Source organism: Rhinopithecus bieti, unplaced genomic scaffold (genome assembly GCF_001698545.2).
Source record: "Rhinopithecus bieti isolate Rb0 unplaced genomic scaffold, ASM169854v2 scaffold_42084, whole genome shotgun sequence".
In the NCBI taxonomy this organism is placed as follows: domain Eukaryota; kingdom Metazoa; phylum Chordata; class Mammalia; order Primates; family Cercopithecidae; genus Rhinopithecus; species Rhinopithecus bieti.
Window position 1 is genome coordinate 1,423,152 of NW_016818934.1, and position 21,306 is coordinate 1,444,457.

Genomic DNA, 21,306 nt, shown 5'->3' on the forward strand with positions numbered 1-21,306 from the left:
ATTTAATCTGAACCTCCTAGAGCAGCTGAGCCCTTCCTATGGCCAAGGGAAGCCCGGGGAAGCACCAAATCTTCCAGAATCTGGCCCTGCCTTCTGCCCCAGCCTCATCTCCTTAGAAATCTCAACCAAATTTCAACTCCTTTGGGATTTCCACTGCCACGGTATTATTTTCCAAAAACTAACAAGTTATTTCAAAGGCTCATTCAACTCTTGAATGCAGAAGACAGCATGGTGGTAAAGCCAGCCCAAAGGAGAATTAGAGAACGGGGCATTATGAGAATGCAGGCACTGAAGAAAGCGTGTAGAGCAAGTTGTTCAGTTAGCGTCGTAACAGGCAATAAAATCACAACCTCATAGTTTATCTCTTCTACCAAAGAAAAATCATTCGCTTCTTTGGTAGGCAAAAGTTAACATAAAAGCTGGTTAACATAAAAGCTAGTTAACATAAAAGCTGGCAGATTGGCCAGGTATGGTGGCTTATACCTGTGATCCCAGCACTTTGGGAGGCCAAGGTGAGTGGATCCCCTGAGGTCAGGAGTCCAAAACCAGCCGGACCAACATGGTGAAACCCCATCTCTACTAAAAAAAAAAAGTAATAATAATAATAATAACAATACAGGCTGGGCGCGGTGGCTCATGCCTATAATCCCAGCACTTGGGAGGCTGAGGCGGGTGGATCACGAGGTCAGGAGTTCGAGACCAGCCTGGCCAACGTGGTGAAACCCCATCTCTATTAAAAATACAAAAATTAGCCAGGCATGGTGGTGGGCACCTATAATCCCAGCTACTCAGGAGGCTGAGGCAGGAGAATCACTTGAACCTGCTGGACCTGGGAGGCAGAGGTTGCAGTGAGCCAAAATCACGCCACTGCCCTCCAGCCTGGGCAATAGAGCGAGATCCATCCTCCCTGCCAAAAAGAAGCTGGCAGGTTCTGAGCCTTTAATCAGTAGTGGACAGCAAGCCTAACAGGGGCACATGTTCCTGTACTGTTAATAATCCTTGGGGAGACCCGAAAGGACTTGTCTCCTTCCATTTGCCTTGTTTCTAAGTTTTGGCTCATTTTTTCTACATACCACACATGGGCCATGAAATGCTCTGGTTGAATGCATGTGTTCTGACTTTGTATTGCCTGTGTTGAAATCTCAGTGCTCCACTCACCAGCTGGGTGATCTCAAGACTTCAGTGGTCACATCCCATAAAATGGGGAAAAGAACATCACCTAGAGTCAAGGATTATGGTGAGGAATCATGGAGATAATCCTCGGGAAATGTTTAGCAAAGTAGCTGATACATAGTAAGAGTTCAACAAGTGGGTGCAGTTTTTGCTGCTGCTATTGTTGATGTTGTTGTCTGTTTTCTTCCCTGGAATGTTTTTATTTTTGTCCCACTTGCCCACCTGTCATGCCCTTTGAATGGCTAATTCATGATGCTTCTTCAAGCCTCAGCATAGGTGCCTTCAGCTCTAACAAGCCTTCCCTGACACTCATACTGAGAACCACGCCAAGGTCAAGTTGAATGCCACATTCTCTGTGCCTCACTGGCTCCCTATAAGCTCATTGATCATAGATTCCTACATTTAATACAGTGTCCATGCTCCACCGGTGTCCCACAGTGGACCAGAGGATGGCATAGTCCCTGTGGCCAGATCTTATTCAACTTTACCTAGCACTGAGGTGGGCAAACAATAGGTAATCACTAAATATTGGTCAAAGTGTACTGAACAACTGTTTCCTGCACAAAAGTATTTCATTCATGAAAAGATACATTCTAGAGTGTATGAACTCTAATATTCATTAGAGTTAAGGGGCAGTGATTTTCCTTCAGTTTCTATATCAGATCCAGAAGCAGCAAACCACCCTAAGAAAGTTCACCAGATGGAGCAACCTGAAGCAACTTGGGAGCCCTCCAGCCTCCTTTGTTCATTAATAGCAGCCCAGCCCTTGGTTAGTCTCCCAGCGTATTGAGAATGATTATTCTTGAGTTAAAGATTCAGCCTGCCGGGCGCGGTGGCTCAAGCCTGTAATCCCAGCACTTTGGGAGGTCGAGATGGGCGGATCACGAAGTCAGGAGATCGAGACCATCCTGGCTAACACGGTGAAACCCCGTCTCTACTAAAAAATACAAAAAACTAGCCGGGCGAAGTGGCAGGCACCTGTAGTCCCAGCTACTCAGGAGGCTGAGGCAGGAGAATGGCGTAAACCCAGGAGGCGGAGCTTGCAGTGAGCTGAGATCCGGCCACTGCATTCCAGCCTGGGCGACAGAGCGAGACTCCGTCTCCAAAAAAAAAAAAAGATTCAGCCTATATGGCATTGTACTTGCACTACAAAAGCGTGTATTTATTCAGAGAAGGAGGAATACGCACACATATGTGTCTTCCTTCACTCAGAAGTTCTGTGAGAGTTTCAGGATAAGCCACTCAATGGAAAACAGGAGAGTGCATCAGCCTATGCAGTACTTTAATTATTTTGTATGTGTTAGTCTTGCATTGTGGCCAGAGTATTGGTTTCACTAGGACAGCAACCATTTCCTATTTAGGTTTTGTCTCACTCAGTAAGTACTGGGCATCTCAATTCCCAGAACCTTGGAATGTACGGAATGAAAATAAGAGAAGCAAAAGCCAGGAGCCTTGCTGTTAAGCAACTTATAATCTTATTTGAATGTCAGGAACTTTGCACGATGCTGGGTGCATAGTAGATACTCAATAGACATGTCTGGACTTCACTTAGCTAATTATTTTCTCTCTAGAGCTGAGATTTTAGGAAATTCAGAGGTTTAATGACAGGTTTGAAAGTGCTGTGTCTTGAGAAGTTTAACTCAATTTATCTTCTCTGAATGCTTCATACAGATTATGCTCCCAACCACCTCATGCCACAGTCAGACCCTCTTAAAAATAGAGTAATGATAATAACACATTTTATCTTCTTCCCAGTGATAGTATCATTCACACCTCCATTGAAGCCCAGTGGGAGGTTTGGCTGTGAGGCATCAGATGCCTGGGGAGTCAGGTACGATTATTGTAATGACCTCACACTCGGAAAAGAAAACCTCCCATACGTGAAGCGATTTCTATTAAGATACTCATTTTATATCAAATATTCAAGCTCCTCTTTATAAATGGGAGAGAATGAAAGGAGACTCTTATAGGGGCAGAGTTTATGTAGCAAAGAACGAAAGGGCACAAATATTTTATGATCAGTTTGAAGATGAAAGTGCGGCGCCTGCCTTGTTCACTGGCACTTTCCATTTCCAGAAGCCTAATTAGATTGTGGGGGTCATGATGGTGAGATAATTTAGTGGCAACTGAAAGCAACTGTGTTAATGAGAAGGGGGCACTGTGCGTTGGGGTTCCTGTAATTAATGGAGAGTTTTTGAAAAACTTCTTGGTTCCAATAAAGTTGGCATAGTGAGCCCAACTGCAGGAGTAGGGAGTGGCAGGGCAAAATCTTTCCTGCTCATTGCTGCAGAAATGGCCTCAGGCAATGCAGAACTATGTAATGACTGTCATTAAGAATGATCTTGAGTGATCCAGGCAGGCTGTAGTCAGTCTAAGACAGCAGAGAGACAGAGAAGAGGCATGGAGAGAAAGGAGGCAGGAAGAGAGAATAGACTAAGGATTGTGAGACAGGTGTGACAAAGACAGAGAGAGAGAAAGAGAGAGAGGGAGAGAGAGATCACTCACCTGTCTGCTCTCTCCATTCTCTCCCTGGGAGACACTGGAGTCATCCCAACATATCCTCCCAAGGACTGTCCTCCTGCTGCTTCAAATAGAACAGACTAGACAAACCTGGATTACAGTAAACTAGAAGGGACCTTTGCCAAACACTTCATGTTGCAGATGAGAAAATTGAGGCCAGAAGGGTTACAAATATTGCCTGACTGGGAACTAGGAAACTTGGACTCTTTCTGGCCACCACATTGAGGCAGAGTGAAACTGGATTTGAAATTCAAGGGTCAGGGTTATTGCAGAGTCCTCATTACAGTACTGCCATACTTTTTAATCCATTTCCTTAGGTAAGTCACAAAGTCTCACTGAGATTTCTGAGTTCTAGTTTTCTCATCAATGAAATGAGAAAAATAATTTCTGCCTTCTAGGCAGTAGCAAGAAAGAAATGAAATATCAGATGAAAACACCAATCACATATTCAAAACTTAACATGTAAGTGTTTTATGAAACCCTCTCATGTCAGAACTGAAGTTATCTCATGTCAGGATTTAATCATGTGAAGTCACAATTTAGCCGTGTGATGACTTAGATCATAATATCCATTAACTATCCTTTAGAAACTGATATGTATCCTCACTCCCCCTTCCAAATATTCTTATCTCAGGACACAGTCCAAGCCCCCTAATCTTGAAGGCATTAGTGACTATATTAATCTCATCTTACTCAAACATCTGTAAGACTTTGTTAAAAATTGTCAACCTTTTTTTTAAGAGCCTGCCACACTGCACTCAATTCTATGAATGATATATACAAATAGAAGATTAGCCCCTGCCCCAGAGGAGCTTTAACACTACATGGGAAGGCCTGCCTCCAAAACATGAGATGACCAAATAGTATTTTTAAATGAATAGATCGAATAACAATCTGAGATACTAACAGAACTATTATTCAGCAGTTGATTTCAACTGAATGGTACTAAGAGATTTCTCTTTTGGGAAGAGAAGAGTTAAGATGGACTTCTAAAGATAAACTGAATTAGGTAAGCAGACAGAAGCTAGGAGATAGGAATATAGCATTTATATGGAAATAATGGCAGATGAGTCTGGAAGGGAAATTTGAGATCAGAAGATGGAGTACCCAAAAGTCTAGAATAAGACAGTGTCACTATTCTGACCGGCAATGATAGCAAAATGACAGCCATGGCCCAGCTGCTGTCTATACTTGTGTTTTGGTTGGCCTACAGAAGGTTGCAAATTTTAAAAAATTAATTAGCCGTTTATGAACATCAGAAGATTTACATAATAATCAAGCTTTCTGGCTTTATGAAACTGTCATCTTTGGGCTCAGATTTTTAACTGGCAGCAATTGATTAGAATAGGATAAATTTTCTCCATTAACTATGCCATAGTCTCTTGTGTTTACCATGCCCTGCCTCCCACCTTTCTTCATAACCCTGACCAGCTTCTCTCAGTATCTTGAATGTCTGGCTCCCTACAAGGAGCCACTGAAGGCATTGAACTGGAGCAGGGTCAAAACAATGTGCAGGAACGGTTAATCTAGCAGCAATGATGTGTCATCTGCAGTAATATCTTCTGTTGTTTAATTATGGAATTTAGAGGGTTGGAAAAGGCCTTCGAGATGGTGAAATTCAGAGAAATTTGGCACTCCAGTACAGACAAGAGCATAAAATTAATGAGGAAACTCAGGTTTTATCAGTCTTTTTCTAGCTCCCTGTCTTCTTTGCTTTCTTAAGGAAATATAGCATGAAACTAGCTTTGAAATGAGACAGCCATTGCTTGAATTATTGCATTCACAACTTCTGAGATGTGTGCCCTTAGGAAAAAAATACTTGGTTTTCATCTCTGTACTGTAAAGAAACTAAGGGATACTAATCAAGGTCCTCAAGTGGTTGTTATCACAGTTAAATGAGGAAATATGTGAAATACTGCAACATACACTGTAGGTTTTCCAGAAATGTTAGTTCCTTCCCCTTCACCTTCATTTGAGGGCAAGAGCAATGCATTCTACTTGCCTTGTATGGTGTAAGGTATGACACAAAGCATAGATGTTACAAAAATAGTCCCCGAGTGTATGAATGGTTGAAAGCTACCTCCTCACCCCCACAACTAGGAAAGAGCTAAAAGTCCTTTTCCTCCTCTTTCCCCTATCCAGGACAGCTAAAGTTTAAGATCTGTTGTTTTAATGTCCATTGGAACTAACTCTGTTAGTTTATTTTATGGAATCAGCTTTTGAAAGGGACATAAGGAAAGACTTCACTTCTACCTCTCTTGGAGTGTCTGACCTATTGAAGAATACTCTTCCCCAGGAATTATGTTTTCCTTGATACCTCTTTAACTAAAAGAGACCAGATAGTCTTCATGAGACAATCAGGAAATGTAAGTTAGTGCTACCAATGGATAGTTTCACAAGACAGCGAGAAGGAACTGAGCAAAGGAATTGAAACTTTTCAATGGTCCCAGCAATGTGTGTGAAAACTCTGTGTGGCCGTGATCCAGGGCTAGCCAGCATCAGAAAAGTGACAGGACACAGAACAAAAGAGAATGTGCCTAATATTACCTATAAATTCAGCAGGGATCCTTATCAGCCTCCAAGCAGTCTTCCCAGAGTGCCTGGGGTTAGTTTTATTACTCAAAAATTCTCCTCCAGGGGATCTTCTTGTTCTCCAATGCCTGAAGATATTTTGAAAGGACATTTTTTATTTTGAAATCTAGTTTTGTTAGTGCCTACATAGTCACAATCCTGGTCTTTGTCTTATACAAGTTGCCAGAGTTAAGTGATTTGGGCTTTACATATGGAAAGTTCATTTTGTTGTGTAATTAATGGGAAGCAGACTTTGGGAAGCTGATGATCCAGGCCCTTATTTATATGAGAGCATATGTCTGTGTTTTGTTTATGACTCACTCTCCTACTCCACGCATTGTAACTTGGATTTGTTTACACTAACTTTTCCTAGAATCCAAGCCACATGGTGTATGAGCCAATAATTTATGGTCTCTAAAAGGGAAAGATGATGAATGAGCTTTTTCTTCTTAAATTGTCAAATCTTAAATTGAGGAGGGAGTGTTTGCCGTCTTGAGTCTGTTCAAGCTTACACTTGAAAAAAAGAAAAAAGTTAAAGCAATTTTTTTTTTTCAAAAAACTCCTGGTATAGCACTCAGAATGTGAATGTATATATATTTGCCAAGAGAGCATATGACCCTTCTCCTATAATAAACCATTATGATTCTGATTCACATGCTTGGCAATGAAAAGACCATTCATGGTGGAGGCTATACATGTGCTGGGACAAGGGAATATCTGGGAAACCTCTGTCTCTGTACCTTTAGTTTAATTTGGCTATGAATCTAAAACTGCTCTAAAAAAGTCTGTTTAAAGACAACAAAAAAGACCATTCCTTCCCCCGCTTCTCTCTCTCCCTCTAATGTATAATATGTACATGTGTTCCTTTTCCAGGGGACTCATCATTTCAGTCAATCTTCATGTTCTTAAACATCCTTAATGTCCTTAAGTGTTCAAGCTGGTCTTCTTAGTGACTCTTAATAAATTCCAAACTTGCTTTAGTCCACGTTTTTGTCATTGAAACTCCACTTCTCTTATGGAATGAAGTTTAGATATTGGTTTGTATTTCACAGTACTTTTGGTTCTGAGAGACTTTTCAGTTAATGGTGCTCTGAACAGAGTAGGGAACAGCTGAAATATGTGAGGACCTAATTTAATTGACAGTGATTTGAATCTCCAAAAACATCCTTTCATGCCTCAAACACAGACTTTACAAAATAGATGGTAAGTGCTGTTCAAGTCAGGTCACACAGATTGATTTCAATTCAAGTAAGTCAGCTAGACTCTGTGCTGCTCACTAGGGGGAAGGCACAACATTCCACGCCCCTTATAGTGCCTGGCACAAACTGGGCCTGAATCAATGTTTATTCCAAGCATGAATAAAAATGGCTAAGACAAGGTCCTTGTCCCTTAGGAAAAATACAATTTAAGAAGAGTGTTAATATAGATTAATCCCATAATCATAATAGAGGACAGACTAAGTGAAGTGCCATCAGAGAGATACAGGCAATATAGAGAGGAGCAAACAGATGAATGCTGAAATGAGAGTCCATGGATGGCTTTTAGGAAGAGGACTTAATTGGACTTTTAAAGAATGGGTGGAGTATACAAAGACATGAAGTGTTCATAAAAAGCTTTAAGACTGAATTATAAACTGAATTCCAGTGGAAATTAGTGTGCACTGGAACAATGCCTGGTATTGCTTTGTTTTGTATCTTTTATTTTTTTCTCACTAGGGCAGAAGAGTTGCCTCTGGATAAAATAAAAATGCAAGACTTTTTTCCCTGTTGAACATCAGATGTAATATCCTCTCTGACACTTACAGAAATAATAGAGTTGGGCACACACACCTGTAGGCTATGCAAAGTTATTGTTTCTGTGGTTCATCCATCTTCCACTAACCAGACAGACATGAGAAAGTCGAAAGCAATCGGTGTAAATTGCTTATTGTTTTTAGGGAGAATACAAAGATAGTTAATTTGTAAATTGACATCTTTTTCTTTAGAAACTTCAATAAAGAAAAAATGATAGCATGGCTTTCAGTTACTTGAATCCAGCCCAGAGGTAGTTAAAAGAACAGGCATTAACTTTTAGGGTATTCGAGCCCTCTGAATATTCCTAAAAATCTGATAACTCTTTGAGAAAACAAAATTAAGTTCCAAATTTTCACAACAGACTAGACTATTAATTCACAAAGTTAATAAAATTAAACTTTGCAGATTTAAATAGAAGGCCTGCATTTAAGCTTAACACCCAATTCCACATAGCAGTGGCCAGTGTTGATAGCTGCTTATACGAAAGTGTTTAAGGGAGTTAATTGAGCCTCCATTTAACATGAGCCAACAGTAGGATGCTGTTGGGGAAAAAAATGCAGTTTTTTAAAAATGTAGCTTCTATTAATATAAGCATGGTGCCTTGATCACAGAAATTAATCAAACCCATTTTTCTGTACTAATCACTTCGTATCTAAAAAATCAGTTCAATTCTGGGCACTAAAATTTCAGATCAACTTTAGCAGATGACATAATCTCCAGAGAGTGATCAAAATGAAAAATTTGCTTTGATCTAGAATTCATCTGATAGGAAACACAGATGAAGGATTTGAGGATGTCTTACCTCGGGCACAGAAAACTTGGAGGTATATGACTTTTATAGAATTATATTTATTGAGAAGCAAGGGTCGGTCGTTTCAAGAAATGGAGAGATTTGTCTGCAGACACAGAACTGAGGGGTCATGAGCTAAGATCAGAACCTCATTCTTCTAATGTCCTGGTCAATATGTTTTCCATCAGATTGCTAAGTATGCTAGCTAATACGTAAACAAATGCAGTTACTATTAAGACTAGGAAAAAAACAAAACAGAGATACTTACCGCTATATGTAATTCTTGAAGTTCTAGCATGGTCAACAGGACTTATTTTGTCTGAGCCCGTGTTCATGTTTGTTATATGTTTCTTTGTTCTTCCCTGTATTTTTTTTTTCAAAGTTTTAAAGAGACAAAGAAAATGTCTCACAATCAGGTAAGAACATGCATGCACAATAGTTGGGGTATTATATAAGAGATGGTATTTATGGTTAAGGATAAAGTGATACCACATTTGAGAGGAAAGAAAAAAGAAATATAAAGAGCCCTTTGAGAGGGTGCAACCACCCCCGCTGTGTGACCAACTGGCATGCTGTGAGACTCAACAGATGTAGCTTCAAACTTTTTGGCGTTAACTACATTTCTATCCAGCCTTCCATGTTGTCTCATCAGTGTGTTGGGACTTGATCCACATTACAACAAACAAAAGCCAAAGTTGAATGAAACAGAGGAGGGCTAAATGCCCTCGTATTTCTCGGTTTACCAGTGTTGCCATTCCCAATTCACTCCTTACCAAAATCCTAGGAAGCTACTATTTTTCTTTTCTTTTTTTTTTTTTTTTTTTTTTTTGAGATGGAGTCTCGCTCTGTTGCCCAGGCTAGAGTGCATTGGCGCAATCTTGGCTCACTGCACCCTCCACCTCCTGGGTTCAAACAATTTATCTGCCTCAGCCTCCCGAGTAGCTGGGATTGCAGGTGTGCACCACCACACCCGGCTACTTTTTGTATTTTTAGTAGAGAAGAGGTTTCACCATGTTGGCCAGACTGGTCTCAAACTCCTGACCTCATAATCCACCGCCTCAGCCTCCCCAAGTGCTGGGATTACAGGCGTGAGCCATCGCTCCCGGCTGACTATTTACAAGTAACTTATAAATAAATAGCACCTCCAGAAAATCCCCCAAACTTAAAAGATTCCTCTGTTCATCCATGGTGAGCAACCCCTTGTGATGAATATTCATGATGCACCTTACAGGGAGCTATAATCTCATCTTTTGCTGGTTCTCTTATCTCTGAGGTCTCTCTTTTGCCCAGTTTTTTCAGGACTGCCAAAATCCGGCTTTCCCTCCTTAGAAGTCCCTTGAGCAACCTAGTAATGTTTTTACTCAGCTTGGATTCTCTCTGGAATGAGTCACCACTGTCATTATCTGTCCAAAGTCCCAGGTGGTTTGTCTAACCCATGGGCCCATGAAATAACTGGCATTATTTCCTCGTGGTCAGAGAAGTCAAGGACTCTGAAAGCCTACAGACCAGGACCTGTGAATTGCCTAATCAAATAAAGGATGTCAGCATTAAATCCCATTCGAGGAGCTCTCCATGGATAGGGCACCCCTCACTGCCATGGAATGGCATGCAACTCAATTAAAGGTGTTCTGGGGAATATAAAGATAAATGCTTTCCAGGATTTGGGCTCTGGGAGTTTACAGTCTGAAGCAGTCTAGCAGGAAATACTAATCAAACATCTACTATGACACAGGAACTATGTTCTTTGTTTTGAAGCGTATGAAAAAGGACAACACATGCTGTCTTCAAGAAGCTTTAGTTAAGATCTTTGAGGATTAAATACTAAGTGAGTGAATAAACTCTTGAGGAGTTTTTTAAAACAGAAAGGACAACTTTAAAGCAGTGGGCTCCACATTATTGATCATGCAGTGATATTAGTAACATAATTTTGAATAGTCACACCATTTAAATACATACTAAAAATACATGCCCTCTTTTTCTTAAATACAAACTTTAACAGGATAAGATAAACTTGAAATATATTCTTAAAATAATTTTAAATTTCATTTTACCTATTATTAACAAAACAAAATATTTTGTTGCTATCAAAATGTTATACTGATTTAAGTGTTTTTAATAGTGTTTTAAGGAGGGCCGAGCAATTGAGTTTGTACACTTGTTTTCAAAAATCTTGGGTTTTTTTTTTAGGCACTTGTGATAAGTAATTTAAAGTTCTCGTTCTGAATTCAGTTTGTTTCAATACTTGTTGTTAACAGATGTTGTAGGATAAAGAATATTTCACATATACATAGATTCAAAAGAATAAAGTAGATTGTTGACTGTGCTTAAATCAGTACTGTTTTTTTCCAATCTCATCTATCAGTTAAACAAGTTTTTTGTTGAAACTTGGCAAACCATCCTTTTTATTAACAATTAGATGGTCCATATTTTTTAGTCCAGCTCTTCATTTGAAAGTCAGTTCTGTTTACAAGGTATTCAAATTTGCAGATTAAAGGGATTTATAGGTTATATTGTTTTCAGCAACAAAATTGTCAAATGGTGGAAACATTTGCAATAAATTTCCAAAACTGCTCTTTCCATAGCATGAGTTTCTTTCCAAACGCGGTTACTCTGTGACCCAGTTTACTGTAAAGGGACATTAAGTATTTTGTTGTTTATCATCTGCAGGGTAACATTACTGACAGCCTAGAAGAGTTAAGAAAATTTGGAACCCTTGTCTTTTTGTACAAGAAAATGGCCAAATTCATCTTTGAAAGTGGCAACTCATGTATACAGTTTGGTGTGAAATAACCAACAGAACTCTGTGTGGTATATAAAATATTGTATGGGTCTTCTTCATCTCATTGCAAAGTATTTTGAAATTTTTTTCTGTTGAAAAGTCTTGCTTTTCTAAAATTACCACGTGGGCTGGCCTGCTACAAATTTAAAATATAGGACACTGACAGCACCCTGAAAGCAACTAACCAGTGAGATCTGTCAACCTCTTGAATGCACATGGCCTCCCCTTCTCCCAGGAATCTCATGCCCAAGTGTGACAGGTGACCTGTCATCTGATGGGCAGCGCAAGTAAGGGCATGGCTGGAGTTCCGTTTATTAAGCATTAGGATTATTTAGGTAAAATATAAATAATGTAAATACAAATTATTAATGTGTTCTTTCTGCAGCCAAGTAAATTGTCTGGCTTCCTCTCGAGGGAATGTGCACTTGGGAAGCTGCTGGTTTAATTTAGAGAGGCAGAGAGGAGGTGAACAGTGTGGACAAGGTGGCAGGGGCAGGAGAGCACTAGGCCGATTTCTAAATCCAACACCATTCCTGAGAAGATTAGGGAGCTGCCCTGGGACACTAACTATTTGGTGGCCTAGCCCACTTCAGAGCTCACACACATAAACATACTCACACCTACATACCCCACTGCTTCACCTGTCCATCAGCCAGTCTGCCCACCTCTCCTCCTACCTTGTCCCAAGAAAAAATGTGAAATAGGAACAGAACACAGACCAGAGTCCTTCAAGCCATCGCAACTGAGATAAAAAGTTCTTTCACAATAAACCCCTAAGAATAAGTTGTTGAATAGTCAGGCAGTTACTATGCTTCAAACAAGCTACTCATGTTTTCAAAGAAACCCCAAAGTATGTTAAGATGATATTAAGAACAGAATGAAAACACCATCATATTATGACAAATCCCCCACATCTGCTAACTTTTAATTCTAAATTGCTGCTTTAAACTTAGCAGTCCTCTAGCACTTGTGTTGATAACAAGCAGCAACTCGGATGCCCCCTACCTTGCAGAGGCCTCACCAGCAGAGGCAACTTGCCATATTTTTCAAAAGAGCTTTTAAGGCCAGTACTATAGAAGGTTAATTTAAATTCTAAGGATGGAAGAAAAAAGTTTGCAATGCCAAGGCAGGTTGCCTCATTCTCCCCATTAAAATAAAAGCAGCATTAGGAAAATAAGAGACCATTACCAAGGCAAGCACAAGTACAAAGTGAAATAAATAAATAAAATGCAGAATTTACATTGGAGAACATGAGACAATTGAATGCCATTGAGCTTGTATTTGCTGACCACATAGTATGCACCAGATCAGGTACTGCTATATCGATGGGCCTGTGCTGGGAACTCTGAAAGTAGAGAAAAAAAGGTGTGGCCTTTGCCTTCAGAGAATCTTCTAACATGTATCAGCACACAAAGCAATTCACACTGCAACTCTCCGCCTTGATTAAAGCACAGGATATTCCAGCTCTGTCTGCCCTGAAATGCACCCCAACTCCAGGCAGTTCAGCCTTCCTCAACATCTTTCCACCTCCCCTTAGGAACATTCAAACAGCAAGAAAAACTCTAAGGAGTCTAGAGGTAAATTTGCCTCCCTCCACAATCCACCCAAAGCTTTCTTGTAAAATAGGGTGTGTCTTGTACATGGGCAAAGTACAGTCTACAAACATTGGTATCTATTTCTTGGGAATCTTCTATATAACTAAGCCTTGTTAGCCTTTGTCTCAGGGGGCCTACTATACATACAAATTCTGCATCCAAAAAGCAGTGCTAAGTCCATTCTCTAGTTACCATAAACGACTTGACAAAATCAACAGAATGCTGATGAGCCAATCTTCTGATAATGGGAGTGAAAAGATAGAATGTCTAGATCTGGACCAAAACCAGCTCAACCATTTGCATGGCAATTTCAAATATACATAGGGTCTGAAAGAAAATTTGTATTGCTGAGTTATGAAGAAATGAATTTGCATTTTGCCTGGGCCACTCAATAATTATTCTTTAAAACTAACAAAGAGCAGGCAAGATATAGGACAATTATAGGAAGGAGAGCAAATATGGAATCAATCTTGCAGCAAGAGCCCAGAAATGACTGTCCAATAATGAAACGATTTGAAACGAGAAAAATCTGTAAACATTTAGAGGGACAGTGAAATCATAAGCAATAAGGAGAAAGATCTGTGAATATCAAACCCTGTCAAGTCCAAAGTTCTCCCCACACACTAATATTTTAGAATTATTTGATAAATAAATGTTTTAGAAAGCCACCCCACATTTGGGGATGCAACTGATAATGAGTATAGAAAAGAATTACGGCAAACTAAATATAGAAGGGAACTTCGAAGAGCATCTGGTTCCGCCATCCAGTGTAACAGATGAAGAAACAGAGATGGAGCGGTTAAGGGACTTATCTCAGTTCACCTTGTTTTCCAGCTTCTTCTACACAGAGTCATTTCTACTATACCATACTCTGCTATTGTTCACACAGAGAGATAACAAATCTGAACTGAAAGTTTGGATAACAAACATAAAGGAAAAATAAATGAAATTCAGTTGTTCAGTAGATGTGAAAAACCCCAAAGATTATAATGTGCAAAAGACACAGGGATACTAAGTCATAATACCTGATGCCATCAATGGAGATTGGCTCATGACATGTATTTATTTATGCAGGTGGTGAAAGCATAAAACACAGATAACTCATTCATGTTTCTATGCCATTAAAACAGGAGGGCAGCTATAAGCTAAGCCTTCTAGGGAGATGGTGGATGCATAACCTTCATTGAGGACATCTCTTATTCTTCAAAAAGTATTTAGGTGAAATAAAGCCCCAAGATAGTGAAAATTAGAGCACTGTCCAGCCCTAAGATTTTAAGATGTTTTATTGCCACTTATTTATAATTTTTTAACATTGTGTTATGGAAAATGTCAGACATACACCAAAGTAAGCAGTATAGCATTAATAAACCTCATGTACCCATCAATATCAACTTCAGCTTCAACAATATCAACTTACAGTCAATCTTGTTTCATCAATACTTCCACTTACCTCCTCCCTTCCTTAGAATTTTAAAGTCAATCCCAGATGACAGTATGTGATTTCATCTATCAATATTTTAGTAGGCATTTCTAAAAGATAGGCACTCAAAAAGCATAATCACAATGCAAATATCACACCTATGAAAATTAACAGTAACTATGTAATATCATGAAATGCCCATTGTTCAAATTTCCATTTATTTCATGATCTCTCTTAACGGTTTGTTCCAACTGTCATCCAAATAAGGTCACTTTATCTCTTTAGTCTTTTTTGATGCACAGTTTCATCTTCCCCCTGCCGGGCAATTTATTTGTTGAAGACACCAGGTTGTTTGCCTAGAGTCTCCCACAGTCCACAATTTATTGAATGAATCCCTGTGTGTCTTCTGTCCTCTGTATTTCAAGGTAGGTAGTTCTAGAGCTGTGCTGCCCCATAGGGTAGCCACTAGCCACACTGTAGCTATTTAAATGAAAATTAGGTGATATTAAAAATTCAGTGTCTCAGTCACACCAGCCACATTTCAAGTGCTCAGTAGCCACACGTGGCTAGTGGCTACCTAGGGAGCAGCACACACATAGAGAACATTTTCACCATCTCAGAAAACTCTGTTGGACAACCCTACTCTAGAGACTTAATAAAACTCTGTGAGGTTGCCTTGGGGGGAAGTAGATGTTGAGTAGTAGGTGAGTCATCCACCAAGTATTTGAATCACAGTTGATCTCCTACATAGCAGTCACTAAACCTCCACAACTGGACTCTGAAGATAAAATAAAAGTTCAAGAAGTATGTATGTTTTTAAAGTTATGTAAGTAGTATACTTAAACATGTTTTTGTGATTTCCTTTTCTACTCAACTCTTTAAATGAGATTTAACCATGTTGATATATTTATGTGTAGTTTATTCATTTTAATCGATGTATAATATTGCATTGTTTTATGTATCACAGTTGATTAATTAGATTGTTTTCAGTTTTCTGTATCATACACTGAGCTTCAAGGAACATCCTTATGTAACTTTTGCCTCCTATTATATATAACTAAAGGAGGCAAGCTTGATATGAAATTGCTGGGACATTGAATGTGTACATCTTCAACTGTAACAGTTATTGCCCAATCACTCTCCAAAATGATTATAACAGTTTATACTCCCGCCAACAGTATGTGAGTGTTCCCAGTTTCTTACATCATTACCAACACTAGGTAGATTCAGATTTTTAATTTTTACCAACATGAACTCATATATATGCAACAAAAGGATTAAAACAACCATAAAAAAGAAAGGGAAAGGAATGGAGAAGGGAGTCATGACTTAGCTCAATCTGTAATGTTTTCTTTCTTACTAAAAAAAATAATATGACAAAAAGTTAACATTTGCTAAATGTGAATGGTGGGCACAAAAGAGTTATTTTGACATTTTTTAGGATTGTTTGGTAGATTTACACTATCAGAATTAATTTTTATTTCATAATCCTTTTTTAATGCAAAGACTTAATTATTCAGCACATGTTTTTGAATATGGAATTAGCTGCTATCTGCTAGGTTTCTGTTTGTGTATTTCTTTATTTTGGTTTGGAGATTTTGTTTTGGGGGTTTATTTACTTATTTATTTTGGCATTTCACTTTAAAAAGACAACACATAGAGCGACAATCCATTGGTTGTATTTTGCCCAAATGACCTGCAGCTCATGGAGTATTTCTGTCAAGCTTAACTCAGTCAAATACAGTATTGCCAATTAATTGATTTACTTTATACTTCTATGCTATATTACATGTCAGCAAGGCGATTTACTTTATACTTTCATGCTATATTATATAACATATCACATAGCATGTGCTTCCTCTATGGCTGATATAAACTAAAGAGAGGGCAAAGTGTAAATGAAACCTTTGCTTGGAATCGTGTCAAGTTTTGTGGAGTATTACTACTGACTAGTTGCCATTGACTCATGAACTATGTGGACAAGGTAAATTATCTGTCACTGACATGGAGGTGGGCTAAGTTTTAGTATAACTATATTTGCAATGGTCACTTTAAAAATTCAAACTAGAACTCTTCTAGGGAATATGACTACAAGGCCTGATTAGATTGATTTGTCAGTCCAGAAACAATTCTTAAATCTCTTTTATATACCAGGCACCCTGCTAGGCCCTTTGAGGGACATAAAGACAGACAAGCACTGGTTCTTGCCTCTGATAACTTACAACCAGGCAACCTTTTTCTTTTACAAAACTAACTACAAAAATTTTATTTTTATAGTCGGAAGCTCACTCTGGCTTTGTTCTATTTTGATCTTTATAACTTATTTTAAAGATCATTCAGTAGTTATTCATTGCTCGGTCAGTCTTACTGACCTTTGGCCAAAAGCAGTAACATTTTGACCTGGCCTGTGGGACTCAGCTCTCCCCACTCCATGAAGCTGGGGGTGTAAATAACTTCAAATAAAACCCTCCTGGCAATCTGTGCTGGGCACAGCATGAGAGAGAAATGGGACAAAGCAGAGGAAAGAATCAAGTGGGAGTACCCAAGAATAAGTGAGAATGGTATCCATGTTTTAAGCATCTTTTTTCCTCCTCTTTCTTAAGATATTTATTCTGCTTCTCTATTAGTAGGTACAAAAAAAATTATGGGAGGAAACAACAAACCAAAATGATAAAATGCACCACACTCCCCTCTATGTGTAGGTCTTCCACGTGGGCTCCTTTCCGGCTGAACATGCAGCGTAAATCATAGCAGCAAAGAACTCAGTGAAGACACACTTATTATGTTTATAAACAGCCAGGGGGAGTGGCCACCTTGAAGGTGGAGCCATGGAGTCTGTGTGAGTGTATGTGCCCGTTTGTGTGTGTGTGTGTGTGTGTGTGCATGTGCAGACAGGTATCACACATGTGCCTGCTCATGAACAACACAAGGAGAAAGAATGATCTGCAGGAGGAATGGTTGGCTATGTTTTGAAGCCATTCACACTTTATGCTGTCTGAACTTCAAAACTAAGCAGTTCTGAAGGCCATTTAGTGGCAGCAGTGCAGGACTTCCTGAGACAAGAAGTTCGGCTCATAAAATAGAGGTGCAGCTGCAGCTGGCCAACAGGACATGAAAAGAGCTCTTTGCAAATGCCAGCCTGGTAGGGGTAGTGTAAATGATTCAGAAACACCTGGCTGATACTTCCCTTGAGGTTCCCAGAGGATGAACTGGTTATGAAGGACCTGGTTAACTGAATGCATTCAGGCAACCTGAGTAGTCCAGAACGCTGGAGGAAAAGCACAGAGACATGATGCCATGATAACTAGAGCGCTCCAGGAAATAGGCCTCCCTGGGTCAGTGGAGAAGGGTTAGGAATAAAATGGTTCACTTACATTTTCTTATTCTTGATGAAGCCAAGGCATCTCTTCTATGAGATCGATAGTACATCTGCATGATCCCAGTTGCTTGATATGGAGGCCCATGTGCCTTTTCATTCATCCAACACCTCCAAAAAGAGAAAGTCTAATCCTGTGCTAAATTGAATCAGATCAAATGTCAAAAGTGTGAATAAAAAATTACCTGTATAAGATAAACAATGGGAAGATTTATATTGTGATTCTGCCATTGAGTCCCACGGCTCTAGGCCAGTTTACCTCAACAGTGTGAGCCTCAGTTTCCACATCTTTAAAAAGGGAACAACAATATTTCACATAATTGTTGGGAGGACTGAAATAATGTAAATAGAAGTACTTTGCATGCACAATGAATATTTGAGAAATGTTTATTTTTATTTTAATACCCATAGCATTAATTCTCCATAATCTTTATAGCCAAGTAGAATGCTAGCTGTCAGTGAAGAGGCTGGGTTGAAGGCAACCTTGCATCCTGTGCTCAATTTCTTCTCTCTTCCCCTCCTGCAGTCGGCTCCTCCCTGAAGAAGAGGTTCAAGCGGCGGGAGATCGAAGCCATCCAGTGCGAAGTGCGGAAGATGTGCAACTACACCAAGATCCTATCCACCAAGAAGAACTTGGACCACGTGAACAAGATCCTGAAGGCCAAGCGGCTGCAGAGACAATCAAAAACAGGCAACAACTTCGTGAAGAAGAGGCGCGGGCGTCCCAGGAAGCAACCCACCCAGTTCGATGAGGACTCCAGAGACCAAATGCCGGTGCTGGAAAAATGCATCGACCTGCCCAGCAAAAGGGGCCAGAAGCCCAGCCTGAGCCCGCTGGTGCTGGAGCCCGCCGCCAGCCAAGACACCATCATGGCCACCATCGAGGCGGTCATCCACATGGCCCGGGAGGCGCCGCCCCTGCCCCCGCCACCGCCGCCGCCCCTCCTAACCGCCACGGGCCGCCACCGGCCAGCTACCCCCACCACCCCCCTCTACCCAAGACCCCCCGAGGCGGAAAGAGGAAACACAAACCGCAGGCCCCGCTCAGCCCCGCAGCAGCCGCCCCGCAGCAGCCCCTTCCCCAGGAAGAGGAGGTGAAAGCTAAAAGGCAGAGGAAGTCCCGAGGGAGTGAGAGCGAGGTCCTTCCCTAGGGCGGGTCTGGGCGTCTGCACCTGGGGCCTAGGGAACTGACACGTGGGAAGCGCAGTGGGCGGGGGCGGAATCCCCCGCTGCAGGGACACCCACGCCCTTCTCTCCAGAAGCGGGGCAGGCAGAATCCGGCCAGACGACGGGCTGAGCCATCAGGAGCTCTAGGGAAAGCAAAGCAGGGAGACACCTTCAGAAGAAGCTTGTCAGCTTCGCCGCAGCTCCCACCACGCGGCGCTTCAGTACGGCTGGATCCTCCGCAGGCCAGCGGAAGGCCTCCAGGAGGAGCAGGCTGGTGGCGCTCTCCTGACCTCCCGCTGCCAAGGTGCGCCCTCGACTCCCTCATTTGCTGGCCAGGAAAATCGAAAGGGAAACACCCTCAATTAGGAAACATTCCAAGGGGAGAAAAGCTGCAAATTGCTCAACTGGCATTGCTGTAACCCGTTCCATTTAATTGGTTTTTATTTCTTTTGATTTTCAAGCTCTGCTAAGCTTTGGGGTACCAACGTCATCTTCAGGTGACCTGAATCTTTCCCTTAACCGTACAGTTTCTCAGATGGAATTGTGTGATCAGAAGGTGGAGTTCTAGTGATAGGCGACCTTAGACCCGCATTCATGTTCTGTGTGCCTCTTCTGTCGCACATACACTGATTTTTAGCGTTGTCTATTCCTACTTTTCCTTTGCCCATTGTACTTCCATATATCTTTTCATTAACTTACTTGCTGCTTTTTTTTTTTTTTAATCTTGGTACACATTTAAATAATACAATCCTTAACCTGTGCTGTAAAGTTCAACCTTGGCATGCTGTTCCAAGAACCTGGCTTTGAATCTCAATCATTGTGAAACATACTCAGTATTGATAAAACCTTTTTAATAAGTGACGCAGAGCAGCCAAGGATATGTTGACCCAGATGTCAACCAGTCTATTTTTATACTTAAAACGTGTCAGCAGAGCATAGGCAGAATAAAATGGTTTTAATACCCCACAGCAAATAGAATAACTGACAAGCCACCAAAAACTGAAACCCCAGACCCACCAGAAAGACAAGTGTCTAGCAATGCCTTGGTACCTGATCTTTTTCATACGAATAATTGTCATAGGTTGTTCAAAAAAAAAAAGGAAACAAAAAGACAATAGAAGAAGTCCATTATCCCTGGATAATTATTTCTTAAAAGCAAATGGGAGTGAGTGTTCTTATCTGGAAAAATAAATAAATAAAATGCTCAAAGGGTATCACCACTTCAATTCTATCAAGCCACCTTGGACAAAGTATCCAAATTGTGGTTGCCTTAATAAACTAAAACATTATTGTACATAATGTAATTATAAATCTATCAGTCTGCATGGATGCAAACTGTGTGTGACAAATCGTCTTTTAAATGGTCAATTTCAGCTGTACATTTCTCATCCAAGTTGTACTCTAACCATTGGTTTAGCGTGGACAGATATTCCATCTCTATTATCCATTTCCACAGCCCAAATAAAATATGTTAAGCAGGCTCAGAATGAATACGAAGAATTCCATTTCCGTAGATGTTTTCTAAAAGTGAGATTGTGGAAATTTCAAATAAGTATTTTCAATTTCCTCCCTCACTCCCCCTTACCTTCCCCAAGACATCAAACACCTGGCATGGTAGATTATAGAAAGAGACACTGAGAGAGAGAATTAAATTTTCTAATGGGATTTAGAATATCTGGTTTGCCTCCAAATTAAGTTTCTTTACGGGAAGTTGGGACCAGCTGGAAATTATATTATCATTTCAGAACACAATATTATTTCCTTAGAGAGAGAGAGAGAGAGAGGGATTTTTGTTGGCAACATAAGAGAATAAGTGATAGGGTATCTATGTGAGTAAATATTTAAATTCCAAGTTAATATGCTTGCAAACATTACTGCTCCATTATGGCACCAAGAGTTGGTTGAAATTACCCACATATTCATACTGTTGTGCTCTGTCACCATGGACTTCACATCATTTGCTGCCCGCTAGGTCAGTCGCATTTAATACTAGCAATATGTAAGTTTAAAGGACGGCATTCCCCTCTACTTTAAAGCTTATATTCTAGATACTCAGTTTGTGACCTTGGTTGACCTTTGGCATTTCACACAAGTTGAACAGCAAAATCAAAGCAGCCATTTT

At 40.3% G+C, this 21,306-nt stretch overlaps 1 protein-coding gene across 1 annotated transcript in view; it reads left to right on the plus strand.

Moving 5' to 3' along the window:
* Positions 1-19,952, plus strand: part of SETBP1 (SET binding protein 1) — a 374,207-nt gene extending 354,255 nt beyond the window's left edge. Inside the window, 2 exon segments of the mRNA XM_017857822.1 lie at positions 18,544-18,962; positions 18,965-19,952. Of these exon segments, the coding sequence (XP_017713311.1) occupies positions 18,544-18,962; positions 18,965-19,168 (623 nt within the window). The 3' untranslated portion in view covers positions 19,169-19,952.
* The last annotated feature ends 1,354 nt before the right edge of the window (positions 19,953-21,306 follow it).